We start from the raw sequence: 23,324 nt of genomic DNA on the forward strand, positions 1-23,324 counted from the left end.
ACAATTACGCACGAAGCGATAACGAATAGGTTTATTTTTATTATGTTTACATGTTTTTATATAGGTAAAGGGGGTGATTTGAACTTTTAACATGGAAGGGGTTAATGCAGCGGTCTTCAAACTGTGGCCCTCCAGATGTTGCAAAACTACAACTCCCAGCATGCCCGGACAGCCAACGGCTGTCCTGGCATGCTGGGAATTGTAGTTTTGTAACATCTGGAGGGGCACAGTTTGAAGACCACTGGGTTAATGTGTGTCTTTCAAACTTTTATTAAAACTTTTATTTATTATGATTTTTTTTTTAACACTTTATTACACTTATATGAGGAATCATTCGATTCCTCAGACAGATGAATAGAGATCTATTGAACTCTATTAATCTGTGAGCTCTGTGATCCATTGATAGAGCCTGGTCCAGCCTGGCTCTATCAATGACAGAGCTGGGACTGGAGGAAGCAGAGGTAAGTCCTCCGGCTACCTCCATAGTGGATCGCCCCCCTGCGATCGCGCTGCGGGGGGGCGATCCACCCCACTAGCCCACCAGGGAGCGTTCACATGTCCCTTTAGACGCCGCTGTCAGCTTTGACAGCTGCGATCTAAAGGGTTAATAGCCAGCTGCGGCGATCGCCGCATGCTGGCTATTAGCGGCGGCCCCCGGCTACTGAGAACAGCCGGGGGCTGCAGAGTATGGAGCGGGCAGGAATCCCGAGCCCGCTCCATATATACTGCTGAGCGCCGCATACAGTCTCCCCGTGCAGACGTGCGGGGAGCGAAGGCAACGGACGCAGGTCTGCACGGGGAGAAATAAGCCACGCCCCCTTCATCTCCCCCCGCACGTCTGCAGAGCAGGGGAGAGAAGACACATACACAGCTTCTCATCTCCCCTGCTCTGCTACACAGGCTGCAGAGTATGGAGCGGGCAGGAGTCAGGTGCCCGCTCCATACAGACTGCAGATCGCCGCGGCACTTGTCAGGTCCGGCCCTGCTTGCCCGAAGCCGGGCTAAGGGCCGGACAAATTCACCTGCCCGGCGCCCAAAACTGCTAGTCCGGGGCGTCGGGCGATAGAAATTCCACATCCCTGTATGTAAGTTGGGCATCTTTACGTAGAAAATATTAAGTAATCATCAATTAAACATTTACTCAGAGTGTCTCAACCTGCAGAATGTAAAATCTCCTTTTCCATGAGTAAATGCAGGCCTAAATGTTTATCATTTCTGTAAAGGCCAAAGCAACAAGGAATCACATATGACATTTTATGTGAATGTGTAATAAAGTTAAGTTTAGATTCTGCCATCTGTTTAATGTACAATTTCAATATTTTAAAATGAAATTAGAGAATAGTTATTTATATTCTAGATAGCTCAATCATCTAAAAAAAAACTGAGAGAAAACACAGCTTAGTAAAAAGCACATGGGGGAGGGGGAATAAAAAATAACAGTCATATTTAATGTCATATTGAATTCTCTTACAGTTGTGTTTCTATTTCAGGAAACTATTAGAATAATGGATTCCATCCCCTCACCACCTCCACTGAAATAAGAACAGCTTGGAAGAAAAGACTCTAAAAACAATTGACTCTTCTAGTACTTTTTTTTTATTTTTTAGAAAAAAGTATGATCAAGAGATCTTATAATGACTTCATTCTTTAGCATCAATTACTTAAAATGTACAAACGTTAATGAAAATAACTGGAATCTTTATGATAATATGTACAAAATAACTAGTAAACCATACCATCCTCTGAGTTATCAAGTAATATATTTGATGTTTTCTAATATTCTTTAATCTCTTATGTGCTTAGTGAACCACTAAGGGTGGGGTCACACACAGCACATTTTCAGCGTATTTGACGCAGTGAATGCGCTGCCGGCAGTCACAGAGCGACTGCAAAGCGAGCTCCCTGCAGTGGCCTGGTAGCTCTGTGAGTCAGCTTGTGACTGCCGGAAATCCACCGCTACGAGCGGACACACACAGAGCTACAGGGAGCAGCGAGCTCTCTCTGCAATCACTCTGTGACTGTCGGCAGTGCATTGGCAGTGTTAAATAATGCATGCTGTGTGTGACCCTATCTTAAAGGAGACCTTATTGGTGTTGTCCTCCAGCTTTCACAGATCCTGAAAGGCATATAAATCTGCTATGTTTTGCTGAGTTTTTGCCTTACTGTGCTCCTACAGTACCCCCCTGAGTATTGGTTTTTACTGTACTTGTATAACCCTATTTACACAGGGCTGTATGAGGGCTCCTTTTTTGTGCTGTGATCTGTAGTGTTTAACAGTACCAATTTTGTTATGATGGGATTTTTTGAGTCCTTTTTTTTTAATTCTTTCTGATATATGGGTGGACCAAAAATCTGCATTTTATGCAGTTCACCATGCAGAATTATAAACAGTATATTTTATTGGTTCTGAAAATTCAGCATGCAACAATATTAAATATGTTTATTATAAAAAAATATATTATTTGTGAATTGGGAGGGTGATTTAATTTTTTATCAGAGAAGGGTAGGGCTTTAAATGATTTTAGAATTTTTTTTATCTTACACTTTTTAAGTCCCCAATCGGGACTTTTATATGTAATCGATAGATGACGGTGAGCAGTGGGAATGTTGCTCCCCGTGATTTGCGATGAGGTTCCAGCTACTTATAGTAGCCACCACTAACCACATTTTAAAGGAAAACTGTCAGCCTGCTCCCCCTGCACTAACCAGCGGTACTGGCTGGTAGTGCGGGGGACACAGATCAGTTTGATGCTTACCGTGCCCGGATCCGCCCCACCGTTCGTCCGTAATCTTCTATATTTAGATTATATTAACTTGCAATGACCGGGCTAACTGGCACTCTAACTTCAGCGTTTTTGGCCGCAGCGCCGCCCAGCTCATCAATATTACTCCCCTCCCTCTTCTCCAGCTCTGTAATGAAGAGGGAGAGGCGGAGGGAGGGGAGGTATATTGATGAGCTGGGAGGCGCTGCGGCCAAAAATACTGACGTCAGAGTGCCAGTTAGCCCGACAGGTGCAAGTTAGAACCTAATTAGCATATACCGAAAATAGAAGATTACGGCTGAACGGCGGGGCAGATCCAGGCACGGTAAGCATCAAACTGATAAGCGTCCCCCCGCACTACCAGCCAGTACCACTGGTTAGTGCAGGGGGAGCAAGCTGACAGTTTTCCTGTAAGCGAGCGCAGATCCTGTGCTCGCTTCATAGATATTTAATGCTCCAGGGCATATATTTACACCCTGGTGTGTAAAGTCCCAGATGGCAGGGGCGTACATGTACACGACTGTGTCGTCCAGAGGTTAATCAAAATATTTCTCAGGCTATAACAATTAGACAGAGAATAGATTTTTTTTTTAAATTCCTATTAAAAATTGTGCAGTTAATGTTACCGACTGCATATGTATACACATACAATTTTATTCAATTAGCTTAGTGTCTGCAAATGCATTCTGATAATTTTTACACGCAGATATGACATAACTAATTTCTTTAGAATTTCTCTGTTATACTGTCGGTGTTAACCTTTATCACATAAAAGTCAATTTACGAAATATAAAGACATATAAATTGGGGGTAATAAAGGTTTCCTCAATAATTGCACCATTTGACACACTGCAAAATTCTATTTGCTGTACTGCTGTGCTGCAACTCATAGAATAATTAGGATTTAATCTCTACATTATAGATGATTTGATTCACTTTTTCATTTCATTTATTTTAACCATATGAAATCCCCAGTGATTACATTGGGTCTCAGAGAATCAAATGCGCAAACATAAATTGATAATAAACTTACATAAAATGTACATTTCTGCATGTAATTGTTAGGCAGATGCTTTTTTTTTTTTTACACTAATATTATTGTAATAATTGTGAACATTATTTCAATTAATGACTCATTATGGGGAATAAATGGGAGTAGGAAAGGTGACATTGCAATTCAGGACAAATTCAACCGTGATTACAAGTTGTAGAGATGTTGAATAAGACTGTCAGGCTAGTTTAAAAATATTAAAACTACAGACAAAAACATGTATAAGATGCCAAATAATTGGGAGCTAAGAGAGCACTACAAAGTCATTGTTCCAAATGAGGAGACTAATACTATACATGATACGTAGATGTTGGGGAGGGGGGGGGATGATACAGATTTTCTATTAGGGGGTTAAAAACATTAAACTATGCCTCTGCTTGGAAATATTAAAATATATACCTTTGGAATTTCCCCTTACAATAAGTTAAGTTTAAAGATGAGCACATTTTTGAAAAATTCGATTCGGCCGATCGCCCAAAAAAAAATTTGTTTGGTCCAAATTTATTTGCGGCAAATCTGTATTAAAAACAGCTATTTCTGGCCTACAGAGAGCCTCAATAGGGGTGAAGAACACTTTGCATTGCTGTAAGATGCATAGGGTGTATGCTGGTTTAGGGAAATAATACTGTTATTCAGTATGACATGCAGATTAGAGGCGTCGCTATTAGAATCACTGTCGCAGAGCGGCACAATGACCGAGCCTGGAGGTGGCATCAGTATGAGGAGACCATATAGTGGCTGAATGACACAGCATGGAAGTGGAGGCAGCATGAGGAGACCATATAGTTGCTGAATGACACAGCCTGGAGAAGGCAGAAGCATGAGGAGACCATATAGTTGCAGAATGAGACAGCCTGTAGGTGGCACCAGCATGAGGAGAACATATGGTGGCAGTAAGATACAGCCTGGAGCTGGCATCAGCATGAGGAGAATATATGGTGGCAGTATGAGACAGCCTGGAGGTGGCATCAGCATAATGAGAACATATAGTGGCAGTATGAGACAGCCTGGAACTGGCAGCAGCATGAGAACATATGGTAGCAGAATGAGACAGCCTGGAGCTGGCATCAGCATAAGGAGAACATATGGTGGCATTATGAGACAGCCTGGAGCTGGCACCAGCATAAGGAGAACATATGGTGGCAGTATGAGACAGTCTGGAGCTGGCATCAACATGAGAACATATGGTAGCAGAATGAGACAGCCTGGAGCTGGCATCAGCATAAGGAGAACATGTGGTGGCATTATAAGACAGCCTGGAGCTAGCATCAGCATAAGGAGAAAATATGGTGGCAGAATGAGACAGCCTGGAGATGGCATCAGCAGCATCAGGAGTCCTGAAAGTGACCCGGTGACATAGTGGGGTGGTTGGTGGCAATACCAGTACTTGGTGACAAAGGTGGGTGAAAAAAGGAGAACTTGGCATCAGATGTGTGGCATCAGGTGGGTGGCAGGATCAGAATAGTAGCTGAGGCAAGTAGGCAGTAGAAAACGGTCTCTTTTGTAAAAGTGTTAGTGTGCACAAGTAAGTATTGAAGATATACATTACATAAAACTTACCTTTTAATAATATTCTTAGGATAAAATATATGTACCCAAAAATGTTTTCAGATAAAAAAAAAGGAAAGGTGTGCCACCACCTGCTAGTTCAGGTCCTGCTCCAGGTCTACCTGCTGCTGATGAGTTGCTTTACTATGTAGGTAAAGAAAGGTACTCATTAGCAACTGTAGACTCAGGCTGCTGATGATGGAGCTGGTACTGCTCCTGCCACCCCACTCCTCCCCAGCAGCCATGGCAGTGGAAGGTGAGCGCAGAGGGCCCCCGGGTCATACCTGTGAGAGGATGGATAATGGCGCACATAGGCATCGGCCACATAGGACTATGACTACATAGGATGTCTCTGTAGTAGGTCAGTTTGTCCTCACTCTCAGTGGGTGTAAAAAAGGCCCTAATTTTGTGCCGGTAACGAGGGTACAAAAAGGTGGAGAGAAAGAGGTCATCCTGCTGCCGAATGGTGACAATTCGGCGATCACTATGCAAGCAAGTGAGCATTTATCGTGTCATCTTACATAGTTAGTATGGTTGAAAAAAGACATACGTCCATCAAGTCCAACCAGGGAATTGAAGGGAAGGGTGTAAGGGGATAAGGGAAAGGGATGTAGTTTTATAATTCTGCATAAGCATTAATGTTTTTTTGTTCCAGGAATGTATCTAACCCTGTTTTAAAGCTGTTAATTGTTCCTGCTGTGACCAGTTCCTGAGGTAGACCGTTCCATAAATTCACAGTCCTCACGGTAAAGAAGGCGTGTCGCCCCTTTAGACTAAACTTTTTCTTCTCCAGACGGAGGGAGTGCCCCCTCGTCCTTTGGGGGGGGTTAACCTGGAACAGTTTTTCTCCATATTTTTTGTATGGGCCATTTATATACTTATATACGTTTATCATATCCCCCCTTAAACATCTCTTCTCAAGACTAAACAATTGTAACTCCGTTCATCGCTCCTCATAGCTAAGATGTTCCATGCCCCATATTAGTTTAGTCGCGCGTCTCTGCACCCTTTCCAACTCCGCAGTGTCCCTTTTATGAACAGGCGACCAAAACTGAACAGCATATTCCAGGTGAGGCCGTACCAATGCTTTATAAAGGGGGAGTATTATGTCCCTATCCCTTGAGTCCATGCCTCTTTTGATACATGACAATATCCTGCCGGCTTTGGAAGCAGCAGCCTGACATTGCATGCTATTCTGTAGTCTGTGATCTACAAGTACACCCAGATCCTTCTCTACCAGTGACTCTGCCAGTTTAATCCCCCCTAAGACATACGACGCATGCAGGTTATTAGTACCCAGATGCATAACTTTACATTTATCCACAGTGAACCTCATTTGCCAAGTGGATGCCCAGACACTAAGTCTATCCAAGTCATCTTGTAAGTTATGCACATCCTCTATAAACTGTACCGTGCTACAAAGCTTGGTGTCATCTGCAAAGATAGAAACAGAGCTGTTAATACCATCCTCTATATCATTGATAAATAAATTAAACAGCAGCGGGCCCAGTACTGAACCTTGGGGTACACCACTAATAACCGGGGACCAATCAGAGTACAAATCATTGACCACCACTCTCTGGGTACGATCCATGAGCCAGTGTTCAATCCAGTTACAAACTAAAGTTTCCAAGCCCAAGGACCTTAACTTACCTGTCAGACGTCTGTGAGGGACAGAATCAAACGCTTTGGCAAAATCCAGAAACACTATATCCACAGCCATTCCTCTGTAAAGGCTTCTACTCACCTCTTCATAAAAGCAAATTAGATTGGTTTGACAACTTCTATCCTTAGTAAACCCATGCTGGCTATCACTTATAATACTATTATCCCCTATGTATTCCTGTATGTAATCCCTTATAAGTCCTTCAAACAATTTACCCACAATGCACGTTAGACTTACCGGTCTATAATTGCCTGGCGAAGACCTAGAGCCCTTCTTGAAGATTGGTACCACATTCGCCTTGCGCCAATCCCTTGGCACAATACCAGACACCAGAGAATCTCTAAATATCATGAACAAGGGTACAGATATTACTGAACTTACCTCTCTTACCTTACCTTTGTGCAAGTGACTTAGAGGGACTCCCTGCCTCCATCTCCACTGCATACTGCCACGGTGTGTCTGGGTCCTCTGTCTCGCCTTCCTCATAACCCTCTAGCTCCTCTAGCTGCTTCTGCTCCTCCTCTCCTGTCAGATGACTAGTAAAAAACAGCTCATCCCGCGAAACTTAAACTGTGCTCCACTGTGCCCCTCCTCCAGTTCAGCCCCCACAGGACTCATGTGGCCGGTAGATGTAGGTGCCACGTCTCCAGTGCTCTGACGAGCCATCATTTCCAACACGTGTTGTAGTAAATGAAGCAGTAGAATGACGTTGTTCATCCCATAATCCTGGTGACTGACTAATAAGGTGGCTTCCTCAAAGGGCCTGAGCAAACGGCAGGTGTCACGTATGAGCTGCCACTGGTTGACATTGAAGTTACAAAGGGGAGTCCCCCTATCTGCTTGGATCATCAATGGCTTTTCTCTGTTCGTATAGTTGGTCCAAAATATGGAGGGTGGAATTCCAACGTAAGGAAACGTTGCAAATCAGACTATGTTGGGGGATACCGTTTTAACGCTGCAGCTCAAGGAGGGTGTGCTTTGTGCTGTACGAGTGACTGAAGTGCATACAAAGTTTCCTTCCCATTGTTAGGATATCTTGCAAATGGGGGGAACACTTCAGGAACCGCTTAACAACCAGATTGAACATGTGTGCCATGCAGGGCGCATGGTTCAGGCTTCCTTGAGGCAGCACAAGATGTTCTTCCTGTTGTTGGTCACCATGGTTCCCATTTCCAGTTTTTGTGGAGTAAGCCATGAGTCGATTTCTTGATGAATGACTTTTAGCACTTGTGGCTGTGCAGGAACCACATTCGTCCAGTGGGCTGTAAAATACATTTATTGTCCCTGACCGTAGTTACAGCTCCATACATCGATGCTGCCTTGCACTTTGGTACACACCGACAGGCTCAAGGACTGGCCCACCTTCTGTTCCACAAAATTGTGCAGGACTGGTACTGCTTCTTCGAAAAGAAATGATGGCTTGGGACTCTCCACCTCGGCTTGGCACAAGCCATCAGTTCTCTGAAAGGTGCAGAGTCCACCACTTGAAAAGTGAAGGACTGCAGCACCAGCAACTTGCACAGGAGCACATTCAGCTTCTGCACCGTTGGATAAGTGGGCACATACTGTTGTCTCTTGGACATTGCTTCGCCAATGGATTGCTGGCGGAATGACTGAATCGAAGTAGGGGGAGCAGGAGCTTCTGGAGCGACAGAAGATGGGTATGACACACAGCTCCGTTTGGCTGAGGTGGTGGAGGCTTGGCTGGCTGAAACAGGGAGTGGCGTGCCACTGGGTGATGCAGCAGACCGGACCACCACATCAGAGTCACGGTTTTCCCAGGCCGCTTTATGGTGACACTGCATATGTTGACGCAGGGCCGTGGTGCATTGGGACCCTGGCCACGCTTCACCTTCTGCCAACACATCTTGCATGTGGTCATGTTAACCTCCTCCGGATGCTTGATGAAACCACCGAGTAGCTGATTTTCCCACCAACAGTCCGCACTGATTGACTGCTACTGCCGGCGACTCCAGGAACCCCTGTTCCACTACCTCCTGCGAAAGTAGGCTGCCGCGAAGCAGGTGGTCTACCCCGTGCACGTTTGGCTCCAGACTTTCCACTTCTGCCACTATGCTGACTGCCAACCATGCTACCACCTTACTGGCTCAGCTGCTGCCTCACGGCAACCTGCAACCCTCTTCTCCTGATGATAATGAAGCCCCTTCTGCACCCGGCTCCTAAGTGCGATCGGCCTCATCATCGAGTTGTGTCTGCACGTCACTGATGTCCTCCTCAGGTTTCTCAACAGTATCTGTTCAGGAGCCTGAACGCTCGTAACACCACCTCCCACACCACTCTCCTCATCACTACTTGCCCGCCTAGGGGTGGAAGCGGCAGATGTCTCCTCCACTTCTTGGCTGGGCAGTAGCTGACTGTCCTCTAGTAGATCGTCTTCACTAAATAGTGGAGCTGAACCCACAGCACAAAATACCTCTGTGGGGGAGGGAACAGCATAGGACAGAGGCAATGGGAGGACAGAGACTGCTCCTGGGCCATGCCAACTGAGGGTTGTGTCTGAGAAACCAACCGACTGTTGACTGGGGGTGTCAGATGTCACTTGTGATGAAGAGGATGACCGTGTTAACCAATCGATGACGGCAGATGGGTTGTTGGTTGAGACATGACCACTATCTGATACCGGGAACTCAGGCCTCTCGCTGCGACTTCTGCTGATACACGCCCCTAGTCTGCTGGGACCTCTGCCTGATGAATTTAGGCCTCTGCCACTCCTCTGTGCACATCCTGGCACTTCTCTGCCTGATATACTTAGTGCGTATATGAGGGCGAGTACAATACGCTCCACTACACTTAAAACAGTATTTGTCTACAACACCAGCAGGTGTGTATTTTTGGCTGGCCTTTCACGGTAACTAGGCCCTTGAGACTTTAAAAGGAACAACATGGTACACCACTTAGATGTACGTATGTGGTATGCATTTATGAGGGGAGTACAATGCGCTCCAGTACGCTTAAAGCAGCATTTGTCTACAACACCAGCAGGTGTGTGGTATGCACTTATGAGGGGAGTTGTCATGTCTGTCGTGGTCTGTGTTCACACACAGCTATTGGATTGCTTGTGTGTGAACAGTTTTATGCTCCCCAGCAAGGCAATAGTTAATGCCTCTCGATTTTGCTAGCCAACAGCTCCTAGGGTTTGTCTATTTAAAGTCAGCTCAGTCTAGCCTCTGGGCTGGTGATTGACTTAATGTCATCCTGACTTGCTCACATGCTGGCTATGCTGCTAATGGAGGCTTGGTGTAACATTCTTTGTTTGAGCTTTTAATATACTATGTCTTTTTTAGCATGCACTTTGTATTTTCTGGTTTTAGCCATGTTAGGTGGTATGCTCTTTGTGGATATTAAGCTGTGTTTGTTTAGTCAGTTTTAGGATTTGTTTATCCTTTCTGCTGTGTCTGTTCACACTATGTTTTCTCTTGTATCGGTTTTTGTGAAGTGCTGTGTTTTATATTTCTGTTTTCCTACTGGGCCAGCATCCTGTCCACACTGATGAGTGTGCCGCTGGCCAGCAGTCTATTTGGATTTATTATTATTGGCTACTCCTATAGTGGAGTGGAGTGTCCAGTTTGTGTGTTCAGTGTGAACAGTGCTCTATAAATATATCCTGTGTATCTAGGCATCCCTGTTACCGCTCTATGGGACTCCTTGTGTACTGGAGGTGTTCTGAAGGTATTGCGATTATTACAGTTTATGTGGTCAGTGTGAACAGTGTTCTATAAATATATCCTGTGTATCTAGGCATCCCTATTACCTGTCCATGGGGACTTCGTGTCTACTGGAGGTTTTGCATAGGGAATGTGAATATTCCTGATTAGCGATAGATCCCTGTTTCTGGTCCATGGGGACTTTGTGTCCACTGGATGTTCGATGTTCTGGGGGATTATGCTATATTTCTGTCTGTTCCTAAAGTCTGTTGACCTATCTGTTTTCATGTCTGGTGTTTTGTACTCTAGTTGTATTAATTCTTGATTTCAGATCTTTGGAGCTCTGTACATGACTACTCATCGATAGTGTCCTCTGTTCACGACCACGGATCTATAGTGTTCTTTGTTCACGACCACTGAGTCCTCTGTTCATGTCCGCTGATCTATAGTGTCCTCTGTTCATGATCATTGATCCATAATGTCCCCTGTGCTGCTCACTGATCTGTGTCCTCCAAACTTATACTATTGAGTTCTATGTTTCTGTTATGTTTCTGGTTTGTGACCGACTATTTATTAGTATGTGTTTTTATTAGGCCCCTGCACTTTAGCTCAGGGAGGGAACGGCACCCAGTTGTCGATTCACCGGTTAGGGTGGATGGGCGAGTAGGCAAGGAGAGCGGTTTTAGGGTTAGTTTAGGGCTCACTTTCCCTGTCCCCCTGGTCGGTCCCTGACAGGACTATAATGCACTCCAGTACGCTTAAAACAGTATTTGTCTACAACACCAGCAGGTGTGTACTTTTGCCTGGCCTTTCACAGTAACTAGGCTCTTGAGACTTTAACAGGAACAAGATGGTACACCACTTAGATGTACACACAGGTTACACTTAATAGAGGACAATATGCTTTTAGTGCTCTGCTTACCCTAATTGGCTGGCTACTATTTTCAGCTTTTCAGTTGTTGTACACACTGGTGCTATAGCACATAGTCGCTGTGTACTACACCCAAAATTGCACTTTCTTTCTCTATCTCACTCCCTTCCCTATCAGTGCTTCTAGGCAGGATTTGAGCTTGAGGTGTAGTACTGCTGTAATACACCCAAAATTGCACTCTCTCTCTCAATCTCATTCCTTTTCCTGTCAGTGCTTCTAGGCTTGATTTGGGCTTGAGGTGTATCATTGCTGTAATACACCCGCAATTGCACTTTTTTCTCTCAATCACTCTCCCTTCCCTATCGGTGCTTTTAGGCTGGATTTGGGTTTGAGGTGAATCGCTGCTGTAATACACCCACAATTGCTTTTCTGTGCAGCACACTGCTCTCTGTCGCTCTCTCTCTTTGCAATAGAATGCTGATGTGAGTGGCTGCAAGATGACTGCCGATTATATAGGGCTGTGACAACACAGGGGTGGCTGACTGCTGATAGGCTGCATGCCGCATGTGATTCAGGGTCATCCCGCCAACCCTTGTTCCCGCCTTATCGGGATTCCTTGCCCCATGTCCTTGACATGTGGATTTGCCATTTTAGATGCCCTGGAGCCTGGACCACACTAAATGGTGTTTAATGAAGTGACTGATTAGTTGCAAATCAAATTTTTCCTGAAAATTGTAACGAATTCGGATTCGTCAGATTCGTTTCGCCCATCCCTAGTTAAGTTAAGACAATTAATTTAGAAAAGCCATATAACAGAAGAACATGTTTTGTTAGCTCAATAAGGCCTATTTATTTATTTTTATTTATGATTGTCAAATTGGATAAATATGCTACTCATGTTATATCTCTTCTTGGTAATCAATATGATAGGTTAAATATTCCCCAGAAAATCTGACATTTTCTTTTGCTATAAACTTTCCTATTGCCTGCTGTCGGGTTTACTTTGAAACAGCTGTGACTTAAAAATTATGAAGAACGATTGTGTTACGTTATGCGCTCCGCCGACTCACGCTGGCCGTGAGCGCATTGTCCCGTTATCTGCTGCTGCTGGCGAGGCAGGGACTCGCACCGTGGGACGTGCCCGCATGCGAGCCCCAGTCCGTTACTCACCTGGTGCTTCTCCTGCCCCAGCCTCTGCCTCACTGCTCAGGCGCGCGTGCGCCGGAGCTTTAAGATTTAAAGGGGCAGTGTGCTCATTAGTGTGATTCACCTGTGGCTCATTTATATATTCCTCCACCCTCCTCACTCCCCTGACGGATCTTTGTTGCATTGAGCCTGAGCCTGTTTCTGCCTTGCCGTGTATCTGATCCTTCGCTTTGTGACCCGACTTTGCTTCTCTGCCGCCTGCCTATTTACCTCCTGCTACGTCCTGACTACGAAACCATGCCACCTGCCCTGACCTTCTGCTATCCAGACTATGAACTGCCCTATCCCTCCTGTGCCTCGCATCTCCTCAGCCGCCTGTGTGGTCGAGCCATGCCAGGGGTAGCGACCTGGGTGCCGCCTGCTGCAGCAAGTCCATCCCACTTTGCGGCGAGCTCGTGTGAAAACCAACGGCACATTAGACTCCGCTCCCTGGTATGGTCCGAGTAATCTGCCACACAGGTCCAGCGGATCCACATCCACCAGAGTTCCTGTCTTCTGAAACGTGAGTGTTACAGTAAGATACGGCCATGGATCCCGCTGAGGTACTCCTGCATGAAGTCACGGATCTTCCCTCCGTTGTGGTACCTCAGTCACAGCAGTTGTCCTGACAGGCAACTTTCTCAACTTTCAGCTATGATGCAACAGCTTTTGGCCTTGCAACAGCAGCAGGTACCGCAACCTGACCCACTCCTAGCACCAGCTCCTGCAGTGTCTTCTGGCTCCCAGCTACGCCTGCCTTTACCTTCCAAGTATGATGGGGATTCCAAGTCATGCAGAGGCTTCGTAACACAGTGCTCCATGCACTTGGAGCTCATGTCTGAACTGTTTCCGACAGAACGTGCGAAGGTGGCCTTTGTCATTAGCCTACTGCCGGCAAAGCCCTGGCCTGGGCTACACCCCTTTGGGACCGCGGTGATCCAGTAGCTTCCAACTTAACAGCTTTTTTGGCAGAATTTCGCTGTGTCTTTGAGGAACCCGTACGTGCCTCTTCTGCGGAGTCGGCTTTGCTGAATCTATGTCAAGGGAATTCTTCCATTGGTGACTGCGCAGTTCAATTCCGCACTTTAGCCTCAGAACTGGAAGAAATTGGCCACACGTATTGATGTGTGTTTTGCTGAGAGGCAGGAAGTATTGCGCTTAGAGATGGCACCTGCCCAAACATGGCAATATCCTCTCCTGGCACCCGTGTTTCAACGTTCACCTCTACAGTTTCCTGAGACTTATGCCGTCTATGCAAGTGGGTCGTTCCCGTTTTATGCAACAGGAGAGATCACGACGACGCAGTGAGAATTTGTGCTTGTATTGTGCTAGCCCCGAACACTTCCTCAAAGACTGTTCTGTTCGTCCACAGTATCCAGGAAAATGCTTGCACCTAGGGCACGTAGGAGAGACGTCCCTAGGTGTGAATACCACCTCTCCTTGCTTAACTATTTCAGTAAAAGTCTTCACTTCTGCCAAGTTTTCCTTCAGAGCTACAGCATTTTTGGACTCAGAATCAGCAGGTGACTTTATTGTCGCTTCTTTGGTCTACAAGTATCATCATCCTGTCATTTGCCTTGGCAAGCCCTTGTTCGTCTCCTCTGTTAATGGACAAAATCTGGACTGTATGGTTCACCTTCGTACTGAATCTCTTGTCATGCAAGTGGGTGTATTGCATAAAGAAAAGATTGAATTCTATGTTCTGCCACACTCTACTTCAGAGATTCTTCTTGGTCTTCCTTGGCTGCAACACCATTCTCCGCAACTGGATTGGAGAAGTGGAGAGATTATTAGTTGGGGACAATCCTGTCAAAATCTTTGCCTCCAACCAGTTCTGTGTAAAGTTCTTTCTTGCCTTCCTCCTTTACCTGGCCTGCCACCACCTTACCAATATTTCTCTGATGTTTTCTGCAAGAAACAGGCCGAGTCTCTGCCTCTACACCGTCCTTACAATTGCCCTATTGATCTTCTGCCTGGTACCACTCCCCCTTGCGGGAGGATATTCCCTCTATCAGTCCCTGAGACCAAAGGCATGGCTGAGTATATCCAGGAGAATCTCCAGGAGAAGGATGGCTCACTCCGTCCATGCATTGACTACAGGGGACTTAACAAAATCACGGTCAAGAACCGTTACCCTCTACCTCTTATCTCAGAACTTTTTGACCATCTACAAGGTGCCAAGGTCTTTTCCAAATTGGACATGGAGCATATAACCTCATTCGTATCCGCAAGGGAGATGAGTGGAAAACGTCCTTCAATACTCGTGATTGACATTTTGAATATCTCGTAATGCCATTTGGTCTCTGCAATGCTCCAGCCGTTTTTCAAGAGTTTGTCAATTATATCTTCCGTGATCTTCTCTACACCTGTGTTGTCATACACCTAGATGACATCCTGATCTTCTCTTCGGACTTAGAGGAGCATCGTTCTCATGTTCGTCTGGTTCTTCAGCGACTTTAGAAGAATCATCTCAACGCCAAACTGGAGAAATGCTTGTTTGAGAAATCTAGCCTTCGGTTTCTTGGCTACATTGTCTCTCGTCCTTCGGGCTTTCTGGGGTTCGCAAACTATTATCGTCAATTTATCCCACATTTTTCATCCTTGGTTGCTCCAATTGTGGCTCTCACTAAGAAGGCATCTAATCATAAGTCTTGGCCTCAAGAGGCTGAAGAGGCCTTCTCCCGTTTCAAGTCTGTGTTTGCCTCTGCTTCCGTGCTTACAGGACCTGATCCGGAGATGCCCCTTGCTTTGGAGGTTGATGCCTCATCTATTGGAGCGGGTGCCGTTCTTACTTAGAAAAATGTCAAGGGCAAGACTGTTACTTGTGGGTTCTTCTTCAAGACATTCTCTCCTGCTGAGAGGAATTAATTCATTGGAGATCGTGAACTCCTCGCTATCAAGCTAGCTTTGGAAGAATGGCGACATTTATTGTAAGGTTCTTCTCATCTGATCAGCATCTACTCCGACCATAAAAATCTTCTATACCTTCAGTCTGCTCAGCATTTGAACCCCCGCCAGGCAAGGTGGTCACTATTCTTTTCTAGGTTCAACTTCTTCATTCACTTCCATCTAGCAGACAAGAACATCAGGGCTGATGCTCTCTCCAGGTCCTCTGACGTCGTTGGTTTGGACTCCGCCTAGGCAAGTTATTCCTCCAGACCATTTGATTCCTGCAGCTCATGCCAAGATTCAGCAAGTTCCTCTGGCAAAATCCTTTGTGCCCGCCAGATTGAGACGCAAGGTCCTGAAATGGGGTCATTCTTCCTTGACAGCAGGACATCCTGGAATACGAAAGACTCTACTTCTTATTTCCCGGCATTACTGGTGTCCCCATCTTGAACATGATGTTTCTGATTTTGTTCGTTCCTGTGAAACTTGTGCCCGCTACAAAACTCCTCGGCAGAGACCTGCAGGACTCTTACAGCTTTTACCCATTCCAGGGACTCCCTGGTCCCATATCGCCATGGATTTCATCACTGATTTGCCACCATCTCCTAATAACACTGTCATCTGGGTCATTGTAGATCGGTTTTCCAAGATGGCTCACTTAATTCCTCTACCAGGTCTTCCTTCTGCCCTGCAACTGGCGAAGTACTTCTTGTTACATGTCTTTCGTTTACATGGTTTTCCTCAGCATATCATTTCGGATCGAGGTGTGCAGTTTGTCTCTATGTTCTGGCAAGCCCTTTGTAACCGTCTGAACATCAATCTGGACTTCTCCTCGGCCTACCACCCTCAGTCCAACGGACAGGTGAAGAGAGTTAATCAAATCCTAGAGACTTTTATTCGGCATTTTGCTTCAGTTCGCCAAGACGATTGGGTCGACCTTCTTCTCTAGGCTGAATTCTCATATAATCATAAGGATTCTGAGTCCACGAGGTTGTCTCCCTTTTTTGTTGTCTACGGACTCCATCCCCGTCCTCCTCTTCCTCTCCCAGTCTCCTCTGGTGTGCCTGCTGTTGATGTGCTGGTCCGTGACTTCTCTACCATCTGGCAACAGACCCACAGTCATTATGTCAGGCTTCTTCATGAATGAAGGCACAAGCGGATAAAAGTAGAAGACCTCCTCCATCCTTCTCTCCTGGTGACATGGTGTGGCTTTCATCCAAGTACATCCGCTTCAAATCCCCTGTTACAAGCTCGGTCCTCACTACCTTGGTCCCTTCCAGATTCTGCAAAAAATCAACCCTGTCTCCTACGTTATGCATTCCTAATTCCTTCCACGTCTCTCTCCTCAAGCCTCTTGTCATAAACGGTTTTCTCAGAAGAATCTTGTCCCCACACCTGTCTCTGGCACTTCTGACATATTCAAGGTTAAACAGATTCTTGCTACAAAGACTGTGAGAGGTAAAAAAATGTTTTGGTCGACTGGGAGGGTTATGGTCCTGAGGAGAGATCTTGGGATCCTTAGGAGAATATCCTGGACCGTGACCTTCTCAGAAGTTTTCTGAGTTTTTTCAGTTGAAAAAGGAGGGGGAGACGAAAGGGGGGAGGGGGTACTTTTACGTAATGCGCTCCGGCCGCACACGCTGGCCGTGAACGCATGATCCCGTTACCTGCCGTTACCTCCTGCGCCCGCATGCGAGCCCCAGTCCGTCACTCACCAGGTGCTTCTCCTGCCCCAGCCTCTGCCTCACTGCTCCGCCTCCAGTGCTCAAGTCCCCGTTCCCTAGGGCATGCGTGCGCCAAAGCTTTAAGATTTAAAGGGCCAGTGCGCTCATTAGTGTGATTCACCAGTGGCTCATTTATTTATTCCTCCACCCTCCTCCCTCCCCTGCCGGATCTTTGTTGCCTTGAGCCTGAGAGAAAGCATTCCTGTTTCTGCCTTGCCGTGTATCTGATCCTTCGCTTTGTGACCCGACCTTGCTTCTCTACCGCCTGCCTATTGACCTCCTGCTACGTCCTGACTATGCAACCACGCCGCCTGCCCTGACCTTCTGCCATCCAAACTACGAGCTGCCTTATCCCTCCTGTGCCTCGCATCTCCTCAGCCGCCTGTGTGGTCGTGAGTATTACAGATTGGATGGCATATACTTTAGCATTTTTTTTTAATTTTAGTGGAAGATGTTCATTAGTAGTTGATCTAAATTAGTTAAAGCTACAGCTGCAGTGGTCACATGTTTGGTGTTGTGAGTGATCAGGAAACAGAGACTGACAGGGAACCCTAAATGGGGATTGAAAAGGTGAGAATTACTTCTTTATTTGCATCTCTCTGAGCTGATTTGAACAAAATTTAAATCGCCAGACAATCCCTTTAACTAATGAAGTGAAAATTTAAGTGTGTGAACAAATGTATGTGGTTTCTACTATGAATGGCCGAACTGGTCATGATGAATCCTGTTGTTTAATGTTTAAATAGTTGTTGTCTGCAGGGTTAACTTTAGCTGGAGTATAATTCATGCTGGGTATTTGTTGTGCCTTGTTTTAGGCTATTATTTAGTCTATTTTAATTTTCTATTTCCAGATCCTAGCCTTCCACTCCCATCGGGAAATGACATCATTGTCATTTGTTTTGCTTCTGACCTTTGGTACAAGGTTGTATTATTTTTTGTGAAACTACTGACTACTGCTCCAACATAAGTCCTTGGAGTACCTGAGTACTAGGAGCTATTGATAGGACACAGAAAAGGCGACTGCTAACGGTGAAGTCCGGTTCTAAAATCTAAAGACCAGTGAGTGTCATTACATTTCCCATATGTATTCAAAATAATTACTAGAAAAAAAAAATGTGTAAGGTCTTATAAAATATTCACAGTTGCTGCCATAAAGATTGGTTGGGACAAGTGACTTTACTACTATTATTTTTTACCAAAACCATTAATGCCACTTGAACAAGGCATGTTCCTTCTTTAAGTAGCTGAAAACGAAAAGGCGTTAAAGGGGTACTCCCTACTGATATTAATGGGTTCTCTCTTTAACCCCTTAACGACGCAGGACGTATATTTACGTCCTGCGCCGGCTCCCGCGATATGAAGCGGGATCGCGCCGCGATCCCGCATTATATCGCGTCGGTCCCGGCGCTAATCAACGGCCGGGACCCGCGGCTAATACCACACATCGCCGATCGCGGCGATGTGCGGTATTAACCCTTTAGAAGCGGCGGTCAAAGCTGACCGCCGCTTCTAAAGTGAAAGTGAAAGTGACCCGGCTGCTCAGTCGGGCTGTTCGGGACCGCCGCGGTGAAATCGCGGCGTCCCGAACAGCTGATCGGACACCGGGAGGGCTCTTACCTGCCTCCTCGGTGTCCGATCGACGAATGACTGCTCCGTGCCTGAGATCCAGGCAGGAGCAGTCAAGCGCCGATAATGCTGATCACAGGCGTGTTAATGCACGCCAGTGATCAGCATTAGAGATCAGTGTGTGCAGTGTTATAGGTCCCTATGGGACCTATAACACTGCAAAGAAAAAGTAAAAAAAAAGTGTTAATAAAGGTCATTTAACCCCTTCCCTAATAAAAGTTTGAATCACCCCCCTTTTCCCATAAAAAAAATAAAACAGTGTAAAAAAAATAAAAAATAAACATATGTGGTATCGCCGCGTGCGTAAATGTCCGAACTATAAAAATATATCATTAATTAAGCCGTACGGTCAATGGCGTACGCGCAAAAAAATTCCAAAGTCCAAAAAAGCGTATTTTGGTCACTTTTTATATCATTAAAAAATGAATAAAAAGTGATCAAAAAGTCCGATCAAAACAAAAATCATACCGATAAAAACTTCAGATCACGGCGCAAAAAATGAGTCCTCATATCACCCCATACGTGGAAAAATAAAAAAGTTATAGGGGTCAGAAGATGACATTTTTAAACGTATAAATTTTCCTGCATGTAGTTATGATTTTTTCCAGAAGTGCGACAAAATCAAACCTATATAAGTAGGGTATCATTTTAACCGTATGGACCTACAGAATAATGATAAGGTGTAATTTTTACCGAAATATGCACTGTGTAGAAACGAAAGCCCCCAAAAGTTACAAAATGGCGTTTTTTTTTTCAATTTTGTCGCACAATGATTTTTTTTTTCCGTTTCGCCGTGCATTTTTGGGTAAAATGACTAATGTCACTGCAAAGTAGAATTGGCGACGCAAAAAATAAGCCATAATATGGATTTTTAGGTGGAAAATTGAAAGGGTTATGATTTTTAAAAGGTAAGGAGGAAAAAACGAAAGTGCAAAAACGGAAAAACCCTGAGTCCTTAAGGGGTTAAAACCCTGGAATTCATGTTCTCCAGAGTTCATGGCCTTAATAATGGAACAGGATTCATGTGACCCTAAGACTATCAGCAATTCATAGTGAGTCTTGTGGATATGCCATAAATGTTAAAGATGGCTATAACCATTTATTGAGCACAAACAACAAAGGCGATACCAGGCTGTAGAAAGCAATGAGCTCTAATGATCTTGTACAATCCCATTGGCGCTTAGTTTGGATCTGATCACTTTCCACTTTTTGTAAGCTGATTCAAAAATAAGGCCTCATTGATGATAAGTCCCACATATTAAATAATAATAACAAAGAATAACAATTAATAAATGGGAATTCCTATAAATTTTATGGCATTTGCTAGGTGTTCCTCTGCAGAGAACTGAACCCAACGCTTCTTAAAGTAAAATGTGTTACTGTATGTTGCAGTTCTCTGCACAGAGGGAAAGTTACTGTGCGAGGAAACACTGTAAGGGTATGTTCACATGAGCGGATCCCCAGTGCATATTACGCTGCAGATCGGCCGTTGAAGGACCACTGTATGCTGCCTTTACAGGTGCCTGCTTGGAGCGGCAATACGCTGCTACAAGCAGACACACTGAAGCGATGTGCAAGTTGCTGCGCATGCACGGTGTACTCGCACACATCACGACCGCTCCCCCTGTTCCAGTGGTGTATTGCCGCTCCGAGCAGGCACCTGTAAAGGCAGCATACAGTGGTCCTTCAGCGGCGGATCCTTAGCATAATACACGCTGGGGATCCGCTCTTGTGAACGTACCCTAAAAGTACCACAGTGCTTAGCCTTCATTCTAAGGATCAGTGGGAACCCAAGCAGTCCTAGAGATATGCCATGATTTAATATTGTGTAAAAACCTCTCTAAGAGTAGGGTCACACAAGCCGTATTTTGTTGCGCATTTTCTGCAGCTGATTTTGTTACCTATTGACTTGGAAAATGGGTAGGAAAATCCGCAGCAGCAAATATGCAGCAAATTACAGCACATGACCCTACCCTAAAATTTACTCTGTACTGGTTCTTTTCTTCTTTAAATAAAGGGTGCCCTCAAGAAACCCCAGGTCCGGCAAGGTCTGATATTCTAAAAGTATACATAAATAGGGAAGGGAAACTTCATATAAGAATATCAGGAAGTCATAGAAGGGGGTTTCCCACAACTATTTGAAAACAGACAACTAGGCAACATAAATAAAACATACCTCTACTGTTTCTATGTCTTCCCCTGGAACTGGTGGTGCTCGGAATCTTGCATACATTTCATAAGGTATGCCTTCTTCAAGAGGTAATGGGAAAGGTGCTTCTACTGGTTTAACAACCTCTACTTCTTGCTGCAGAATAAGACACAGACATAACAAACTGTAATTTGCTTTAATACATTAGGTATTCCTTTAGCTGCTGTTCCGGTACTCCACCTAACATAGCAACACTTGCTTATCACCTACATTCTCTTTTGTTTGGCAGTGATCATCAAGAGTTGTAGTGACTGATAACAGAGTATGCATAATAATATGATAGCATATGCCTGACAAAAGCAGCCATCTATAGACCCTCCTGTCATTCAAGGTAATCTATCTCTAAAAATTAGAAATTAAATTTAAAACAGGAAGAGAATGTTACACTTTGTTAGTTGTGTTGCATTCTATTGAGGTTTCCCCCATTTTGAATACAAAAATACATTACTACACAGGACTACTTTTGCTACATAATCATAGGCACCTAAATGGAACCCAACAGTACACATAATTTGGGGACATTTATCAATGTTGGTGTAAGGTAGTAAAGATGTTACCCCTGTTTGCTTGGTGATTTGTTTGCACAGTTGTTCAAAATTTACCAAAAAGGCGCAAAGGACTTGATACATTTTGCTCAATTATAGAAACCAGTGAAATGCAGAGATTAGTTTAAAGGGGGTATTCTGGGCAAAAACATCTTATCCCCTATCGAAAGGATAGGGGATAAGAAGTCTGATCGCGGGGGGCCCACCGCTGGGACCCCCCGTGATCTCCCTGCAGCAGCCCGCATTCTATGCGTAGCTGCGTCTGCAGTTTTGGAAACTGCCGGGCTTCCGAGACAGGGACATGACGTCACGCCACGCCCCCTCCATTCATTTCTATTAGAGGGGGCATAAAGGCCGCAACGCCCCCTCCCATAGACATGAATGGAGGGGGCGTGGTGTCACTTCCCCATCTCGGAAGCCTGGCGGTTTCCGAAACTGCAGACGCAGCTACACATAGAATGCGGCCTGCTGCAGGGAGATCACGGGGGGGTCCCAGCGGTGGGCCTCCCGGGATCAGACATCTTATCCCCTATCCTTGCCTGGAATACCCCTTTAAGCTTTGTGCTCTGGCATCTGACACTTTTGTACATGTCCTATTAGGTGGTGTAGGTTTGCATAATAAATACAGTTCCACTGCAAAAAATGGTGTACGGTGCACCAAACAATAGACAACTTTGAAAGATGTTTTACCCAAAATTGCGCAAAAAAATTGCACAAAAAATGCAATTGCGTAAAATTTGCAGGGAATTTAGAACATTGAAGTGGTATAAAGCCAATGATAAATGTCCCCCAATGACTCAATAGGATCCAACATTAACAGATAGACTTATTGTACAATGGATCCTTTAGGGCAGTGTTTTTCCAGCGCGGTCCGCAAGTGCCCCCAACAGGTCATGTTTTCAGGATTTCCTTGGTCTTTCACAGGTGATATAACTGTGGTGATGCCTGATTCACTGACCATAATTGAATCACCTGTGAAAGACCGCGATTGAGAAACACTTGGCATCATCGCTTTATATTTACATAACCTTACATATGACTGGTTGTTGATTCATTGCTTACAAGTGACTCGATATCAGTCACCAAGCAGCAAGTCAGAAAGCAGCCTAGGAAAGTGAAGCATATAAGTGTGTTTTATAGGGCTACATATACATGTTATTGTTACGCCGAGCGCTCCGGGTCCCCGCTCCTCCCCGGAGCGCTCGCTACACTCCTCTCACTGCAGCGCTCCGGTCGGTTCCACGGACCCGGGGCGCTGCGATACCGCCTCTGGCCGGGATGCGATTCGCGATGCGGGTAGCGCCCGCTCGCGATGCGCACCCCGGCTCCCGTACCTGACTCGCTCTCCGTCAGTTCTGTCCCGGCGCGCGCGGCCCCGCTCCCTAGGGCGCGCGCGCGCCGGGTCTTTGCGATTTAAAGGGCCACTGCGCCGCTGATTGGCGCAGTGGTTCCAATTAGTGTTTACACCTGTGCACTTCCCTATATCACCTCACTTCCCCTTCACTCCCTCGCCGGATCTTGTTGCCTTAGTGCCAGTGAAAGCGTTTCCTTGTGTGTTCCTAGCCTGTGTTCCAGACCTCCTG

The 23,324-nt window shown here is 45.4% G+C and overlaps 1 protein-coding gene across 3 annotated transcripts in view; it reads right to left on the minus strand.

Moving 5' to 3' along the window:
• The window catches only part of LOC130282029 (ciliary-associated calcium-binding coiled-coil protein 1-like), a 194,590-nt gene that overhangs the window by 20,305 nt on the left and 150,961 nt on the right, over nt 1-23,324 (minus strand). For 2 of the 3 annotated variants that reach the window (XM_056529863.1, XM_056529864.1), the window contains exon 6: nt 21,164-21,292. In XM_056529863.1, the coding sequence (XP_056385838.1) occupies nt 21,164-21,292 (129 nt within the window). Of the gene's footprint in view, nt 1-17,788; nt 17,913-21,163; nt 21,293-23,324 lie in introns of those variants that run through there. The other variant, XM_056529865.1, reaches the window with a different exon arrangement.

The sequence above is a fragment of the Hyla sarda genome, chromosome 7, assembly GCF_029499605.1.
Source record: "Hyla sarda isolate aHylSar1 chromosome 7, aHylSar1.hap1, whole genome shotgun sequence".
Taxonomy (NCBI): domain Eukaryota; kingdom Metazoa; phylum Chordata; class Amphibia; order Anura; family Hylidae; genus Hyla; species Hyla sarda.